Source organism: Abramis brama (genome assembly GCF_963993115.1).
Source record: "Abramis brama genome assembly, chromosome: 23".
NCBI classification, from domain to species: Eukaryota; Metazoa; Chordata; class Actinopteri; order Cypriniformes; family Leuciscidae; genus Abramis; species Abramis brama.
Genome location: NC_139985.1, coordinates 7,272,978 through 7,291,723, shown reverse-complemented (window position 1 = coordinate 7,291,723; position 18,746 = coordinate 7,272,978). Strand labels below are relative to the sequence as shown.

The following is an 18,746-nucleotide window of genomic DNA, read 5'->3' as shown; positions in this document are numbered from 1 at the left end:
ACCGAGAGCGCGCGCGCCGCGCCCGCCCCTCCGTTTCGAGCTCTCGAGCCCGCGATCAGCGGCGATCAGAGCCCGGAGGCCATTCTGCCCCTGGCTGTACACGCGAAAGCGTGGGAAGCTATTCTGGGCGCGTCAGAATGGGTGCTGAGCACAGTAAAACAGGGCTATATTCTACAGTTCGCTCGCCGCCCTCCGCGCTTTCAAGCGCGTGTCGAGACCAGAGTGAATGGGGAAGTAGCACATCTACTTCGAGCAGAAATAGCCACACTTCTGTGCAAAAGGGCTATAGAACCGTTTTCCCCTTCCATGAGCGAGTCGGGCTTTTACAGCCGTTATTTCCTCGTTCCCAAGAAGGACGGAGCTCTCAGACCGATTTTGGATCTGAGACGTTTGAACAAGGCTCTTATGAAAAGACCGTTCAAAATGCTCACAACCAGACAAATTCTCGCGCAGATTCGCCCGAGGGACTGGTTTATATCTCTCGATCTAAAAGACGCGTACTTTCAGATCCAGATAATACCCCATCACAGGCCATTCTTGAGATTCGCCTTCGACGGTCAGGCATATCAGTACACCGTCCTGCCGTTCGGCCTGTCTCTGGCACCCCGTACGTTTACGAAGTGCATGGACACGGCTCTCGCTCCCCTGAGGGGTCGGGGAATGCGAATTCTGAACTACTTGGACGATTGGCTGATTCTAGCACAGTCAGAGGCCGAACTCATCGCCCACAGAACAGTGCTTCTAAGCCACTTGGACAGCCTGGGGCTTACGGTCAATTGGACCAAGAGCTCGCTAGTGCCCAGTCAATCAACCTCTTTTCTGGGTTTGGATCTGGACTCTGTGGCAATGACGGCCCGCCTGTCGACACAGCGCGCGCGCTGCATTCGACGCCTGGCCGCGTCCTTCCGGCCGGGCAGCACCGCACCTCTCAAAACATTTCAGAGGTTGCTGGGTTGTATGGCCTCAGCTGCAGCAGTGCTTCAGCTGGGTCTCTTGCGGATGCGCCCGCTACAACGCTGGCTGAATGCCCGAGTGCCTCACAGAGCCTGGGCTTCCGGCGGCATCCGAATCAGAGTGACTCAGAGCTGCGTTTCAGCACTGAAGCCCTGGTTAGCGGCCGACTGGTACCAGCGGGGAGTGACAATGGGAGCCATCTCACACCGCAAAGTTATCTCGACGGACGCTTCCACCTCAGGTTGGGGCGCCCTGTTCGAGGGCAAACCGGTTTTTGGCCTGTGGTCAGACCAGGAAAAATGCCTCCACATAAACTGTTTGGAGATGATAGCGGTCGAGAACGCGCTCAAGCGCTTCCTCCCATTCATACAGGATCACCATGTGTTAGTCCGCTCGGACAACATGTCCGTGGTATCCTATGTGAACCGACAGGGCGGTGTCAGATCCAGGAATCTGTGCAAGCTGACAGAACGCCTTCTTGTGTGGGCTTACCGCTCGTTGCGCTCGCTGAGAGCCGCGCACGTGCCGGGCCACTTGAATATCGGTCCAGACAGACTGTCCAGGGACAACATTCCCCCGGGAGAATGGTCCCTGCACCCCCAGACAGTCCAGTTTCTCTGGCGCCTATTCGGCAGAGCGGAAATCGACCTCTTTGCGTCGGAAGACAATGCTCACTGCCCGAGATTCTTCTCGAAAAGTGAGGACGCGCTGTCCCAGACATGGCCCAGCCTCCCGCTGTATGCTTTTCCTCCGATCTCCCTGTTGCCACAGGTCATTTCGAGGATCAGGGAAACGCACCACTCAGTGCTTCTTATAGCCCCGCGCTGGGAGAACCAGACTTGGTACCCAGAGCTAGTGAGGCTGTCGCGCTCATCCCCATGGCCGATCCCGGTGAGAAAGGATCTCCTCTCCCAAGCCGGTGGATCGATCTGGCATCCCCATCCAGAGCGCTGGTCTCTGCATGCATGGGTGATCAACGGATACCCGTTGACCTGCCAGAAGGGGTCGTGAACACGATCACACAATCTAGAGCTCCCTCTACGAGACGGCTCTACGCATCTAAATGGTCAGTGTTTTCTAAATGGTGCGCTACTAAGAGCTTGGATCCACGCGCATGCGGGGTCCCGCGGGTGCTTTCCTTCCTACAAGAGCTGTTGGAAAAGGGCAGGTCCCCTTCCACGCTCAAAGTATATGTGGCGGCTATTGCAGCGTTCGCTGAGACGACGCGCGGCCGGGCAATAGGAAGGAACGAGCTCATTATCCGCTTCCTCAGAGGAGCTAGACGGATGAATCCCCCGCGGCCCCCCTCGGTTCCTATTTGGGATCTGTCCTTGGTCCTGGAGGCCCTGAAGGCTTTTCCCTTTGAACCGCTTGAATCCGTGGATTTAAAGTACTTGTCGCTTAAAACCGTTTTTCTGATAGCCCTGTCTTCAGTTAAACGTGTGGGGGATTTGCACGCGCTATCTGTTAGCCCTGCATGTCTTGAGTTCAGACCGAACGACTCGAAAGTCATTCTCAAACCGAGACACGGTTACATCCCCAAAGCGATTGGAACCCCTTTTAGGGCACAAGTCATTTCCCTTTCGGCTCTGCCAGCATCCGATAATGGGGACAGTGATAACCTCCTATGCCCTGTCCGGGCGCTGAGAGTTTACATCACGCGCTCCGCCGCTTTCAGGCATTCAGAGCAGCTCTTTGTTTCCTTCGGCGGACACACCAAGGGTCTCGCCGCCTCGAAACAGAGCCTGTCCAGGTGGATAGTGGACGCGATTGCAGCAGCTTATGCCTCCAAACACCTGCAGTGCCCTCTGGGTATCAGAGCCCACTCTACTAGAGGCATGGCCTCTTCGTGGGCCTGGTCCAGCGGAATTTCTATCCACGATATTTGTATGGCGGCGGGCTGGGCCTCCCCATCGACATTCGTGAGGTTTTATAACCTGGAAGTTCCCGCCTTACAGGCAAAATTACTGTCAGTGTAACTGACATATATGCTCTGCCCAGCCTCTCATGTGCAGACTATGTTTTCATGCTGACGATATGTCTGGTGTGGTACTTGGGGTGAAGTGTTTTATACTCAGACCGGCTGGACCGCTCTGTTTCTCATTCCCCTTTACGCGCTGCTTTCCGGTGTTGGCCCACGCTGCCTGCCGCCCGTATTCCACTCTGTGGCGCGGGGGTCTATTCTCTTCATGAAAGACCGACTATGTCGCTCTTTTCTAACCCTAATAAGTGCTTGTGTACTGTATGGGCTCGCTCTGCCGGCCCTACCATTTTGCACTGTTATACGCTTATAGATCGGCCGCGCCGCTCTATTTATATGTACTGAGTTATGTGCTTGTACTGTGCTGGCCCGTCTCTCCGACCGGCCACCTATTCTAGCATACGTACTGTGTGGGCTCGCTCTGCCGGCCCTACTAATTTGCACTGTTATACGCTTATAGACCGGCCGCGCCGCTCTATTTCTTATATTGTGTGAAGTGCTTTGTACTGTGTTGGCCCGTCTCTCCGACCGGCCACCTATTCCAGCAGAATGTTTTTCCCTGGTCTCCCTGGGATTCATGGGCTGGATGCTCGGCGCACACGGCGTTGACAAAGGGTTCCCGATGCGTAAGCAACTTACGCAATACGAGAGAACCTCTCGTAAGAGAACGTACTCGGTTACCTAATGTAACCTCGGTTCTCTCTAGAAGAGGGAACGAGTATTGCGTAACCTGCCGTGTCGCGCCACGAGCTTTTGCGCTTCTGACTGCGAAAACCAGATTTTTTAGCCTCTGAGCACTGGTTATATACACGCTGGCCACACCCATTCTGACGGTTAGAAGGGTGTGGAGGGCGCGAAGCGCCCTCATTGGTGGCCACGTTTCAGAGTGCTCACTGATAGGCTTAAGCAGTTGCCGCCGAGCAGCCAATGAGCACGCTTATACAGCCTGCCTAGGTCTGCCGGCTGCCGCACTGCGTTGACAATGAATACAAAATTAAGGATAATTTTTTGGCTTCAGATCTCGAAGAAAGAAGACTTTCCCGATGCGTAAGCAACTTACGCAATACTCGTTCCCTCTTCTAGAGAGAACCGAGGTTACATTAGGTAACCGAGTATGTTTGCATCTCTGAAGGCTTGAAAGCCTACGTTTGAACCAGTCTCCCTGGAGTTCCTCGTCACAAGCTGTACAGAAAATGACTCTGTCTCACAAAACACGAAGGTGAAAATCAACCTTCAATAGCAGATGAAGACAGGCTGATTGTAGCAGATTATGTTTTTTAGCAGTATTATGGAAGGATACATTGTCATTCTATCCTTTTCTTTTGACAAAAATGTGTACATGCCAATGCAAACGAGATGAGTCATCATTTTTTTGGTACGTTTCTGAATAGAACTAATACATTCTGTGCGCATGTATCTGCTAGTTTATTTTGTCAGCTTTTAAAGATGGTCTCAAAGCTAACAGACACGTTCTAAAAGCCATAAAACCAATTTTGATGCCACTTTGATTGAAGTCTTTAACATTTCTCTTGACATTTAGATTTACAAGGTTATTTAACCCACTACATACTTTGCAGTTCAAGTTTTTGCATCAGTCATGTTCAACTGTTTCAGCTACAGGAACACGTCTTCATACATAAAATGCAGCTCACAAGTGCATTAGAATAAAATATACAACATCATGGTATAAAAGTATGCAGTTCAGTGAAAGCCCTGGTAACATAAAAAAAATGTAACTTTGAAAAATGCACATAACTAGCTGTTTTTATTTTTCTAAAATGTTTGTATATGCCTGTGAAGCAGTTTGAGCTGCATTTTATTTATGAGAGGTTCTATTAAAAACATATTTTATACTACTAATATACTACTACTAGCCTACTGAAGAAATAATTGTATTATTATTATTTTATTATTATTTTTCACCAGGCTGAAAAAGTATCCATATAGGATAGGGCTATGTCTAGACTTCTCAACAATAATTCATACATCACTGATGTAAATGTGCACAATAGTCTTCAGTATAATGCAGTGCATAATAGATTCATTAAGGCAAAAGAGATAAATAGAACATTTTTTATTATTTATTTTCCGTGGAAAGAGCAGGACCGAAAATGAAGCTGTGTCTGCCAAAACGATAGGACAGTGATGACCTCTCATAATGTGACAATACACATTCTTTCCTTTTTCAAATACTCTTTTTTTCTGTTTGTATGAAAAGCACACAGAAAAGAAATGAGCAATTCTTAAGCAGTGAATACTGACCATCTATTATCCATTTGCCTTTTGTTTTCTGTTCAGTTCATTAGTTGTGCAGTCATTTCTTTCTTTCTCTCGTTTTGATTGATTACTGTGCAGGGAACGAGGAGAAATCAGCACCATATACAGATGTACACACACGCACACAGACACACAGAGAGAGAGAGAGAGAGAGAGAGACTTTCACAAACTTGCACATAGTTGGTGTTCATGAGATGATTCCTGTTAAATCAGAAGTCTTTGTTCTCTATACAGGAGTTCTAGTTCACAAAAGGCTGCTAAAAGGTTGAAATGATCTAAATACTGGGATGGATAATTGCATTATCTTGAAGTACCTTTAACATCCATGAAACCTTTTCATTGCACAAAGGTTCTTAGTTGAAAAAGGCTTCTTTAGATTTTTAAAATGTTCTTCAGACAAAGAAAAATATGGTTGTTTGAAGAACTGTTCACTGAAAGGACATTGGTGCAAAAAAAAAAAAAAAAGTAAGAGTGTACTTATAAATAGCTCCAAAATATATTTGGACACTTAAAATGAAATGTATATATTTATACATGCATATATACATTTCCTTATATGTGAAATTTTGAAAAATGTGATTTTTTTTTTGTCCATACAATTTGATTACATGATTACATTTTTTGTTGAACTATCACTTTAAGCAATTATTTTAAATGAGCAAAAAGGCTTGTTGGGATTTAAATGATAAAACTATAGATATGAAAGTACATGATGAAAGTATTTTGACGTTTTGGTTGTCAAATGTCAGAACATGTTCATTGTTAATGTGATGAAGTACACCTGTGGTTACTCTGCCATGAAAACCTGTGTAAACTTGAAGGTAAACCCACACAATGAATTCAAATCACCTTGACTAGAGTTTCACAGACAAGTAAACCAAAATACACTGCAACATCATTGATTTCCAGAGCAACATCCCAAGCCTTTTGCATTTAAGACATCAAAATATCCTCAGCTCATACTCCAACTGAATCGTGACAGGCCAAAAACGGCTCCATTTTCTTTGCTAAAGTGTCTGTGATAGGCAGAAAAGCACTGTAATTGAATCTGTGACCATCAGCGAGTAATTAATCTGTCATGTGCCCTATTGTTTCACCCAGGATGCATCCAAAAACTGTGCGAGTGTAGACTAGAACGTTTCTTTGCGCTGTTGAGAGAGGATGCTGCCCGTCTCCAGAGACCTCTGGGTCAGGGAATGTTTTGTGTTTTTTTAAATGTGTAAGCAACACTAATGGTCCTGACACTTTCAGACATCATAAATTCATAATTCGATTTATTTCGGCATAAACAAGGGTTGTGTTGTTGAGTACCAGGGTACTTGTTTGTAGCAAGACACAGCCAGTCTCCAATATACTTGACTATCTAATTAAGCTGTGAATGTGATTTGGTTTAGCATTGCATACTCTTATTTATCTGTTTTGGGAGTAACTTGTACAAACTTTTACAAGCATAGTTGTGTAGCATAGTGTCTTAGAATTTAAATATCATCTAAATTTCTGTACTCGCATTAGTTATTGGTTTACGTATATCACTAAGAGATTTTTAACTCTTCCCCGCCATTGACGGAAATTTCTGTGTTTCCACTGTTATATGGTAGGGGGCGCTATTAGGCATCTTCTGAAAGAGTACTGAATCTCCTGATCAAAACACAGGCAAAGAAGAAGCAGAAACAAGCGATATAATGTGTAAGCAGATGCACAGCCCATAGATATCATATAATAAAGGCTAGATGTCTCGTCCGCGCTGCTGGCCAATGGAGATCGACGTCCGCACACGGCAGCCATCTTGCCACAGGGAGCTCGCTCACTCGTAACATTGTGTTTTAATGGTGCATGTACTTTTAAATAACTGTAACTTGCTCAATTTTCTACCGATTTTCAAACGGTTTGGTTTGTTATAAACGTCAGAGATGTAGTTATGACACTGCATACATATGAATAATTAAGAAAATCTGCAATTTCAACATGTTCCAGCGTTCAGAATTATAGCCACGTTAATAACGTTTGTAAGAAACCAAACCGTTTGTAAATCCGTCAAGATTTCAGCGAGATAAGAGGATTTGTGTTCGTGCTGATTACTCACCTTACTTCAGATACCACAGAGCTCGCCAGAAAGCTTCCCTGTGACAAGATGGCCGCCGGTGATGCCGTTCGAGACTCCGCCTTAAGACATCTAGCCTTATATGGATATCTATGGTGCAGCCTATGTAAAATAATGCGATCAACATTAAACAGCATATAAATCAAAACTGCCTAATGTTACTGAATGAAATGTCGACCCAGGACGAGCTATAGGACTGTAAAGCTTTGGTGGTGTTGATGTACTTGATCTCCATCTATGTTTTGATCATCGTTCTGAATCCCATCCTGACATACTGTAGTCTTTGTCAACATTGCAATTTTCTCAGCTTTTTGCTCAAAATATTTTTCTTTTTTTGAAAGAATTGTATACTTTTATTTAGCAAGGATGCATTAAATTGATAAAAAGTGAAAATAAAGATATATAATTATAAAGACATTTACAAAAGATTTCTATTTTAAAAAAAAAACTTTTTTTTTTTTTTACTTGCTATTCATTAAGGAATCCTGAAGGATCATGTGACACAGTGGAGTGAAGGCTCCTGAAAATTCAGCTTTGCCATCACAGGAATAATTCAATTTGAAAATACATACTATAATAGAAAATAGGTATTTGAAATTGTAACAATATTTCACCTTAGCATTTTAAATGTATTTTTGATCAAATAAGTGCAGCCTTGGTGAGCTTGAGACTTTTTCAAAATTTCAAAAACATAAACACCTTATAGACTTATAGACCCCAAACGTTTGACTAGTAGTGTATTTAAAATATGAATGATGTTCTTATATGTGGCTGTTTGCATCTATACGATTCATTTGAAAGGTGCTCAGAGCCTTAGTGTCACGTAATGTGAGCGCTTAAGATCTTGATTTAAAATTAGAATAATTTCTAAGAATGAGTGCGATCTAGTTTAGTTGCAGTGCATGCATGGTAAAAAACGGTGTACTGACGCACTAAAGAACTTTCCACAGCTGTTAGCTTGATATTTTTTAGGCTGGTGAAGACTTGCAAGGGTCACAGGTTAGATTGCCAGGGAATGCTTGTGTAGATGAAAATGTTGTTAACGTTGTTTTAGGACAAGAAGTGATCTGCCAAATGCATAAAATCTTTTTAAAATGAGCTCTGTTTTCAACGTGAGGTGATGAGGTGGTAAAGCAAGCAGTATAAAGCGCTTGTTTGCACCCGCAGTCTCGCTGGCGGTCTTCATAATGGAAGAATCCCACCATAGAGGGAACTCTGGGAGGCTTGTGGGTGATTAAAGCTTTTGAAAGTCTGAATAGCGGAAAATAACCTGTCTCAGGTGTGTTTGAACCAAAGCCTCTGATTGTTGCTAATGAAATATTTTCAGCTGTGGAGGCCGATGGGTTTTGCCTGAGGTTAAACCTGTGGGAATGAAAACCAATTTCAATTTTCGCTCAAAATTTGCATTTTGCAAGTAAATAGAAATTGATCATGTGGATTCTACTAGATAACATATCCCAGTTCAATCTGCCTTTGTGCTGCCAAAATTGAGTAAAACCACTCACAATCTTACCGGCAGTGACTTTGCTTCCGATGCCCTCGGAGTGACCTCATCCTGTCTCACAGCTTTAAGCTGCTGTGACACCATGGGACAGGGTCCTGCTTGTATCTCAGTTCTGTTTCTCTTCGCCTGCCTGCTGCGTTTCAGTGGTGGCCACATGAGAGACGGAGGGAGAGAGGATCAACTCCCTGTGAGACATACAAGTCAGTTTGAAAGTTGGAAGAAGCTTGTCACGGCTGTGAGTGTGAGGGTGTCTGTGTGTGTGTGTGTGTGTGTTCTTGTATATATGGTTTATGAGGACACAAATGTGTATAATGACATGGGAATTAAAACGTAAACAAATGGCTTAATTAAAAAAATGGCAAAAGTTTGGGTAGGGGATATATACAGATTGTGCAATGTAAAAACCATTACACTTATGGTCCCCGTAAACCACATATACGAGTGTGTGTGTGTGTGTGTGTGTGTCTTATAATTAAATCTTATAATTAAGATTTATTATATTTAGAAGTATAAAAAAAATTCTATCTATAATGCAATGCAGTTCATAGATTTTTTTAATTGTGGCTTAAGTGTTCAAATACTATATAGGGCCACTTTAATTACTTTAAAGTGGATTTTAATAATATTTATTTATTTATTATAGTCATACTTCAAAAAATATCCTTTAATGAGGAATTATGTTCTCCACAGGTTAAAAGAATAGTTGTTAATATGTTAAAACATAAGGTCTTAATGTAAATGTACAGTAAACTCACGATTTTTTAAAATGAAATCAGTACTGTTATTCAGCCATTCTAAATCTTGCAAATTGATCAAAAGACAGTAAAGATTTCTATTCCAAATAAATACAAAGTTCTGTCATGAATCTCTAGATGGGTCTAGAACTCAATCTGCTTGCAATCACATCATTCTCTAGGGAACAGCTGATTGGTTCCTGCTGTATCAGCAGCCAATGGACTTGTGTGCTCAACCTTCAAATACTTGGTCAGCATTTGCTATAGCAGTGCAGCACACTTTCAGAAACCCTCCACCTTCCCCAGCTCCACCTGTCTAGATCGGCTACGGGTAATTCATGTATGCTATATTGTAAAGCAGCAGCAAGTCATGTATTGGCAGTAGCAAGTCCTGTACTTGTTCTGCAGAAGCAACAGCAGTGTAGCAGATCTATTCCATTAAAACCAAATATATCAACATTGTCATACCCATTACCATGACAAACACCCTGAGAGTTGTCATGACAGAAATGCTGTTCTTTCTATTTATTAAAGAATCCTGATGAGACCAAATCAGCATATTAGAAGGATTTCTGAAGGATTTAATTGGATCAAAAATACAGTAAAAACTTTAATGTTGTAAAAAAAAAAAAAAAACTTAAATATTATTGCGATATAAAATAACTGTTTTCTATTTGAATATATTTAAAATAATGAATGCAAATAAATTCAGCTTTGGTGAGCATAAGAGACTTCTTTCAAATATATTAAAATACCAACCTCAAAAACGTAATGACTGCAGCCAAATCGATATATAATTTTCATAAGGATATGAAAAAAAATCAGTGGATATAATCAATGGCAATAAATCAATGGCAACGTGGTTTCCACTAAATTCCACTAGCAGAAAAGCTATAGCAGCTTCACAGTATCCGTGTTTTTCCATTTTCCTCTCCAAAAATGTCAGTTCAGACGGAGAAAAGCATAACAACAAAAAATCTCTTTCCTAGTGGTTTTTCTCACATTGCTTCATTTCAAAGTGATTATTCCCACATCTAGTTTTCAATCAGCATGCCATCCATCAGAATCCTGATTAGCCGGGAGATCTCTGTAGGACAGGCCTCTGCGGTTAAAGTCCTACCTGAACTGCCTCTGAATAAATTGATATTTGACTAAGGCGGATGAGCGCACGAGCAGTAATTAGCAAGCTGTGAAGACCTACTACAGTCTAATGATCAAATGAGTGTTCGGCTCTGACTTCAGTCCTCATACAGTAATGATGTCATCCCATATGACTCGCTTTCTCTTTCACATGGTTTTTGTCTGCTTTGTTGCGCATTAGGTGCATTTGGAGGATGGTAGGTCTCTTTGGTGACCTCATCGATGGCTTGATGAAGGGAACATGGCCTTTGACATCCCCTGAGGAACGATAGCAATGATGTCAGACTTTCTGCTGGAAGCATCTGTTCCCCTCTGCCTTTTTTGTCTCTCCTCTCTCTGTTCCTATCGCTTCTCTATTCTTTCTGTCCCCTTACTTTCTAATTGGGGATAATGGAAGCAATTTTCAACAGATGGCAACTTTTGCTGCATTTGAGTTTAAACAATTATCACTAAAAGTTGTCGGGTTAAAATGAATGAAGTTAAAATTAATAATCTACATCCAGGATATTAACATGGCTGGTTCTGTTCTGTTCTATTCTATTCTATTCTATTCTATTCTATTCTATTCTATTCTATTCTATTCTATTCTATTCTATTCTATTATAATGGGGCCAGACAAAGGCTTAATTTCTTTGATAAAACAAAAAAAACAAAAAAATTAAATAAAGAAAATTCATTAGTTTAAATAGAATTCAAAAGAATATTTATTTGAAATAGAAATCTTTTGTAGCATTATAAATGTCTTTACTGTCACTTTTTATCAATTTAATGCATCCATACTGAATAAAAGTATTAGTTTCTTACTGACCCCAAACTTTTGAATGGTTATTATATTATATTATATTATATTATATTATATTATATTATATTATATTATATTATATTATATTATATTATATTATATTATATTATATTATATTATATTAATTATATTATACTGTCTTGCATTGTATTGTATTGTATTGTATTGCATATTTTAATGGTTAAATTATCTCTCTCTCTCTCTCTCTCTCTCTCTCTCTCTCTCTCGCTCTCTCTCTCTCTCTCTCTCTCTCGCTCTCTCTCGCTCTCTCTCTCTCTCTCTCTCTCTCTATATATATATATATATATATACACACACACACACACACACACACACACACAGTAATCATTGTTCTGACAGTGCTATTCTAAAATAATTAAAGATGATTATCTGTCTGAATCCACATGTACCTGTACAGTATTTCTGTGCTAAAGTGAGATGAATTGAGGCTCATCGCTGTGCCTGTTTTGGGCTTTAATAGACAGTGGTTACAATAGTAATATAAATCACTTCATATCCTGTGTGTGTCTCTCTCTTATTTCCTGTAGGTGTATGGGGTGTGTGTGTGGCCAATGATTGCGGCTCTGTCGGGCTCCAGAGTCGCTCTGTGTGGTGTGTCCATTCTGAAGGCTGGAGCACTCATCAGTCCAATTGCTTTCCATCTGACCGTCCACCGCACCAGCGAGTGTGTGTGAAGATGTGCGAATGGCAAAAGGATCTGTTTGAGTGGCGCTTGTCTCCTTGGGGTCCCTGCACCCCGAGTCCTTTCCTCCCAGCCAATCGATGTGTGACCGCTCAGCGTGGAGTACAAAAGCGAGATGTGGTGTGTGTGAAGCATACTAACAGCACCAAGGTGAGCCTGCATGTGTGTGAAGCGTTTTCTTCACCTCCAGAAAGAGAGCAGGCGTGTTTGTTACCCTGCCCGATCGACTGCGTCGTCTCCGCCTTCACCCACTGGTCCACCTGCAGTCGCACCTGCGGGTCGGCCCTCCAACAGCGCACCAGGCATGTGCTGGCAACACCCCTGTATGGAGGAGCAGACTGCCTTATCCTCACCCAGACACGTCCCTGTAACCATGACAACGCCCACCCTGCCCTCTGTCCCTCTGACCAACAGGAATACAGTTACAGTTTGTGGGTGGGGCCCTGGAGCCCTTGCAGACTTAAAGGGACGGCACTTATTGGAAAGACAACGGTGGACTTCAATTTTGGGCATGATGGGAAAAAAACAGTCAAGGCTGCATACACGATCAAACGCCACACCGAGAGCATTCCCCACCAAAATCATTATGATGAAAGTGGCCACAAAGTATCCTGGGAAATCACCATTGGCTATCAGACTCGGCAACTGCGCTGTACAAGGAGTGATGGGAAGAATGCCATGCTAAGGTGGGCGTCCTTTCTATGAACTAATGAGTGAATACATTTATAAACCCATCAATCTATTCACCCGTTCATCTATTCACCCACCCCTTTACCAATCAATCAGTCTGTCCATCCATTCTCACATCCATCAATCCACAGTTTGATCAGTCAGTGCACCCATCCGTTTATTGTTTTGTTTTGTGAAACTCAGACAGTGTAATCCAGAACCCACAGCTACTTACTGAAAAATGGCCCTAAAATATTGATTTCAGTTTATTTTATGTAAGAAAAAATAGACCGTGAAGTGGAACTAGCACAACTATGTAGGAAATTGGCCAATTATAAAGTTTAGCTTTTTACAAAAGTAGGCTGCTTGTCCAGAATAAAGAGAGAGTTGTGTGATAAAAGCTTTTAAAGAACGATTGTAGATGTAGTCAGAATTGACTGCGGTCACATTGATTCATTACTGATCTGACCATAAATAAATGATACAGGCCTATTAGCACACAGTTATGCAACAATGTTATGCAATAAATGTACCTTTCTTTTTTTTTTTTTAATCACTCTCCACAGTGAGGATATTAGAGTCTGCTATATTAAGCTCTGCTATCCTCCTAGTGCAGATGGATTACCATTGTACCATGTGATACTGTTTACATCAGAGAACAAGCTTTTATTTATAAATGCATTTCTGGTTACACTGTCAAATAACAGAATCTAAATTTTACCTTCTGTTGTGGGCGATACAGAAAAGTGAGAAGCCTTTTCACCATTTCTTTTTTCAAATCAGGGAAGATCCCAAGCCTGCTGGTTTTGATTAATTTTTCATTAGATTTTAATGGAAATAGTACTTGTTGCTCCTAGAAAACTACAATGAGAGAGAGAGAGAGAGAGAGAGAGCAGGACTGCAGTGAATATGAAAAATGAAGAAACAGTTCTGAAAATATCCACATTATCAAACACGCTATAGAACAGCAGAAATCTATTGACAAAATAAGTTATGCTTTTTTATTTGCTGCAAATATTCTCAAGTTCTATGTAGTTCTGATACAATCCATCCGAGAGCATTCTGAATCTTGATCCATTGACAAAATATCTACAGCTCAAGTGGAAAAAAAGAAAAGGTGATCTGACTGAACCAATGCGAAATATTTTATGTGGGAAAAGTTTTGTTTTAACACATCCAACTCTTAAGATGAGCATATGAAGGTTTAAAAATGTGCATATAAATCTGAATCTAAATATCCCACCTGAGTTTGATGATTTATGTGTTTTAATTCTCATTACCAAGTGAAATTTTAACAGTGTTCAAACTCATTATCCCAATAATTCTAGGCCAATTCTACGGTCGAACAAGCACGCTTTGCAATCAACACTATGCTATGCAGCAAGCATCAATATTGTTACCAACAATAAGATGCTAATGCCAGTCTTTATTTGAACCACCCGCTTAGGCAATGCATAATAAATTAACATCATTTTATGTCTGTAGATTACAAGATTTCCCTTGCGGTTTGCAAACTTTTTTGTATTGGTATTAAGCCAGACTAAACTTTGGAATAAATTGAACACCCACGGACCACCCTATCTTTCTCTCTCTCGCAGGATTCATAGTTTGGTTTAGCTTGTTTTGTATGCCAATATATTCAGCAAGAATCATCAGCAACGTTAAAGCCTTAGAGAGTTCGAGAGACAGCTTGAAAAATCTTCTGTTTATGTTGCTACCTTTTTTTACAATGGTAGCCAGAGGCTAAATGCATGCCAACAGCTTCAGAACAGGCAGATGGAATATTTATTTTTTAAATAAGGCAATTAACAAACACGAAACCCTTTGAAACTACCTGAACAGTGTACTTTTCGTAATTGTAATATTTTTACAATTCAATTTTTTTTTTACTATCATATATATATATATATATATATATATATATATAAATATATATATATATATATATATATATATATATATATATATATATATATATATATATACAGGGCTTGACACCTGGTGTGTAACGCAGTCACTCTTACAAACCACTTTGGCGGGTTAAATTTGACATATAATATATATATTTTTCAACTTATTTTCAAGTCTTTTAAAAAGGCAAATAATAAACTGAGTGCGGTGTACTGTTGTCAAATATCGATTTTTCGATACATATTGATACTGAAATATCTGAAAAGCTTCCAATACTCATTTTCCACTGAATATATCGCTGTGTTTTCTCGTTCTCTCATCTCTCTGACTGCGTGTTGACACACAAACCCGCCTCCACTCACTCACTCGTTTAATTACAGGATTACATTTTGGCATGGGTTTGCCAAATATATATTTTATATATATATATAAAAATATGACATTATGCAATTTCTTTCTCTCCTCCAGCCTCTGCGACCATGACAACAGCCCGGTAAACTTTCGTTCATGTGTGATGCCCAGAGACTGTAAAGTGTCTGATTGGTCACGGTGGAGTCCATGTTCAAAGACGTGTCGGACATCTGACCAATCACCTGGCTTCAGAAGCAGGAGCCGCAGCCTGAAGAGAGCAGCCATTGGTGGAGGAGAGCCATGCCCCGCCCTGGAAGAAAAAGCAAACTGTAACATTCTGGAAGACACACTGCCACTGTGCCCAAGGTGAAGAGAAGGCATTCCCTGAATTGTGCATCCAAATCTTTTCAAATGTTTTGATTTTCTCTAAATACTTTAGTTCTTAAAGTCTGCAAGAAATTATAATTCACCCTATCTATTCCTCACCTGTTTCATCCACACAAAATGTTCAAATCCACCCTTCTTACAACTGACTTGATGTACTTCCATCTAATCAACAACTGATGGATTTTTCTTTTTCAATAATCTGTTTCATGTGTGTACGTCATAATATGGAAGAAAATATATTTTGCTACTTCCGTTTCATTGCAGAAGACTAAACAGATATGACTCTTTGATTTGACTTGAATTGTCTTGTATGTATTTTAATTGGCTGGAAATACAGGTATGAGTGGAGGGTGACCAATTGGAATCCATGCCAGGTGACCCCTCTTTTGAGTCAGCAGGACCATCGCCATAGCAATACCAGTGTCCTGTGCGGAGGTGGGATCCGGACACGAGAGGCATATTGTGTCAGGATCCATGACAGCACAGTACCATCCCAAAGTAAGAACACTGTTTTAGAAAAAGTCAACTATGGATTAACAGCATAGAATTATGATTTATGAATTATTGTTTCAGACAACATTTAGTTTTTAGTACCATGGTATAATCACAGTATTATTTCAATTACAATGCACTTCACTGGAAGAACCGAACATTTCTGCCTTAGAAGAGCTATCCGAGTCATTTATGAGATTCCATTTCAGTAAGGATGTTGCCCTAAAAGACCTTTTTATTTGGGATGAGATTGCTAATAAAAAAAGGCCAACTGACAGTACAATAAACAAATGTGAATGAGACTCTCGAATGAGAGCCTTTTTTAACATTAAAAGCATAAACATTAAGGGGGGGTGGGGTGGAGGGAATTTCTAGATTGCTTTCATTTTATTTAATCCTTTATATGCTGTTGAGATTCAGGGCAGAACACTAAGGGGGAGCTTTAGTTTCCTCTGTGTTTATATTTTTTTGATTTAAATGGTAATCTGTTGCCACACAAAGAGAAGGACGAATTTAAATTGCATTTTTTTTTTTGCAAGCTTCTGTAAGATCTGAGTATTGGGTACAACGGGGCTTTTCACAACTCCCATAGTGTACAGTTGCAGAAAAAAAAAATATGATAAAATAGATCATAAAAGTGGTTTATTTTGTTTAAGAATCTTGTAAATTTATGAGGTGGCGAGGGGGGCCTTTTACCCCACATACTTTTACATATTATTCCGTTATTGAAAAATCATTAAGAATACCTTTGTCTCAAAATATATGCAGTAATTTTAACTATTCTCATTTGCTACTCAAATCTAATTTGTTTTTACAAATATCAAATATTAGCACAAAATTAGCACAGAATCAACTTTGCGCTGCTGCCCGCGATCGCATTAAGGATCAGCTAAATTTCCACGTGCACCTTGAAAAGCCGATGTTTTGGAAAGTGGAAGTGTTTTGGAAGTGTACCCTACATCAATGGACGTTTATGGTGAATCTGAAACTGTCTCACTGTTTTTTTCATTATTAGTCAATCGGCCTGTTGGCAGGAACTTGTGCACTGGGCCTTTACCATCATTGGCTGAGTCTTGCTTCATTCCCTGTCAGAAACATTGTCCCCTCACGCCTTGGTCACCCTGGGGACCCTGTCTCCATGACAACTGTTTCGAACCCCAGGGGAGAAGAGGTGAGAGACAAAAACATCCCATAAAACCAGATCGCACACATTAGATTCATACCCCCTGTCCTCTCAGTAATGTAAAAAGTGTATGAATCTCACAAGTGGACGTATTTCTGACCCTAAGCTTTGGTGTTGCCCACACATTGAGGCGACAGTGACAGGACAGCTGTATTCCTCTATTTTGTACACTCACTTTAAAGTATTTTTTCCATTTTTTTATTTATTCTCTCCTCTTCTTTAATGCGCATATATATTTGGACAAGATGTTTGGCTGTTACGCTCCTTAGTTTGCCAGAATGTGGGAACAGTATCTGCTAAAACGTTGGCGATGAGCATGTTTCTGTTTGAGTCATCGCTGGTGTTTTTTTTTTAACTTGTTCCTAATTTTTTCAGGTTTCAGAATGAGAACTCGTTCTGTAATTACCGAGTCTTGGGTGGAGCCCTACAGTTGCCCTCACGTCAATGAAGCGATGATCTGCGATGACCCCTTCTGCTTCCAGTGGCGAGTGACATCACAGGGGCCCTGTGTTCCACGAAATGGCTCGTGTGGCCCAGGATCCCAAGAACAGACTCTGGAGTGTTTGTCCGCCACAGGTATGAAGCTCACTTCCCTAATAGTTCACCTAAAACTGTTCTTCCAAACCTGTATGACTCACTTTCTTCTGTAGAATCTTTTCTTTTACATTTAATGAAACTGAAAAAAACAAACAAACATAGCATAAGCAGTCCGTACAAGTCATACCCTATAATTCAATTCATTCAAATATTGAATTAAATGTTGCCAGATTTTTTTTTTGTAATCTATTGTAATGTTTTGTTCTGCAGCATTTTTTTCTGTATTTTTTTAGGCACATAAATAAAATATAACATCACTGATGACGTCTATCACTGATGAGTCTATTCTGGTGCAATGTGTCTTAAGATTTGAATGTAATCAAATGCAAATGAGAGGATTTTCAGGAAGGAGCAAAATACATTTTTGTCTGTTCCTCAAAGCTATTTATGGCTTCAGAAAACTGGAAACATAGCGCACAAGACATTTATTTTTTTATTTTTGGAGCCTGACATCTCCCATACCTACTATGCACTACTGTTCAAAAGTTTGAGGCAAGTAGGATTTTCTATTTCTTTTTTTTTTCTTCTTTTTTTATATTGTTACTTTTACTTGGCACAGGTGCATTTAATTGATCATAAGTGACAGTAAAGACATTTATAATATAGAAGAAAAAATAAATGCTGTTCTATTGAACTTAATATTAATAAAAGTATCCTGACGTTTTTTTTTCATCCTGGATTCCACAAAAATATTTTTACCACTGATTTCTGAAGGATCATGTGACACTGAAGACTGGAGTAATGCTGTTGAAAATTCACCTTTGCATCGCATATAATTACATCTTAAAATATATTAAAATAGAAAACGCTTATTTGAATTGTGATAGTATTTCCCAATATCACAAATAAATGCAGCCTTGGTGAGCATACGAGACTTTTCCTAAAACATTGAAAAATCTTACTGACCACAAACTTTTGAACAGTAGTGTATTCATTTTCATTGTATGGAAAACAGCAGCC

General features: G+C 40.5%; 1 protein-coding gene across 1 annotated transcript in view; it reads left to right on the top strand.

Moving 5' to 3' along the window:
* thsd7bb (thrombospondin, type I, domain containing 7Bb) overlaps positions 1 to 18,746 on the top strand; it is a 61,899-nt gene that overhangs the window by 21,211 nt on the left and 21,942 nt on the right. Inside the window, exons 3-7 of the mRNA XM_084101172.1 lie at positions 12,042 to 12,882; positions 15,245 to 15,493; positions 15,852 to 16,012; positions 17,022 to 17,177; positions 17,565 to 17,765. Coding sequence (XP_083957298.1) covers positions 12,042 to 12,882; positions 15,245 to 15,493; positions 15,852 to 16,012; positions 17,022 to 17,177; positions 17,565 to 17,765 — 1,608 coding nt within the window. The remainder of the gene's footprint in view (positions 1 to 12,041; positions 12,883 to 15,244; positions 15,494 to 15,851; positions 16,013 to 17,021; positions 17,178 to 17,564; positions 17,766 to 18,746) is intronic.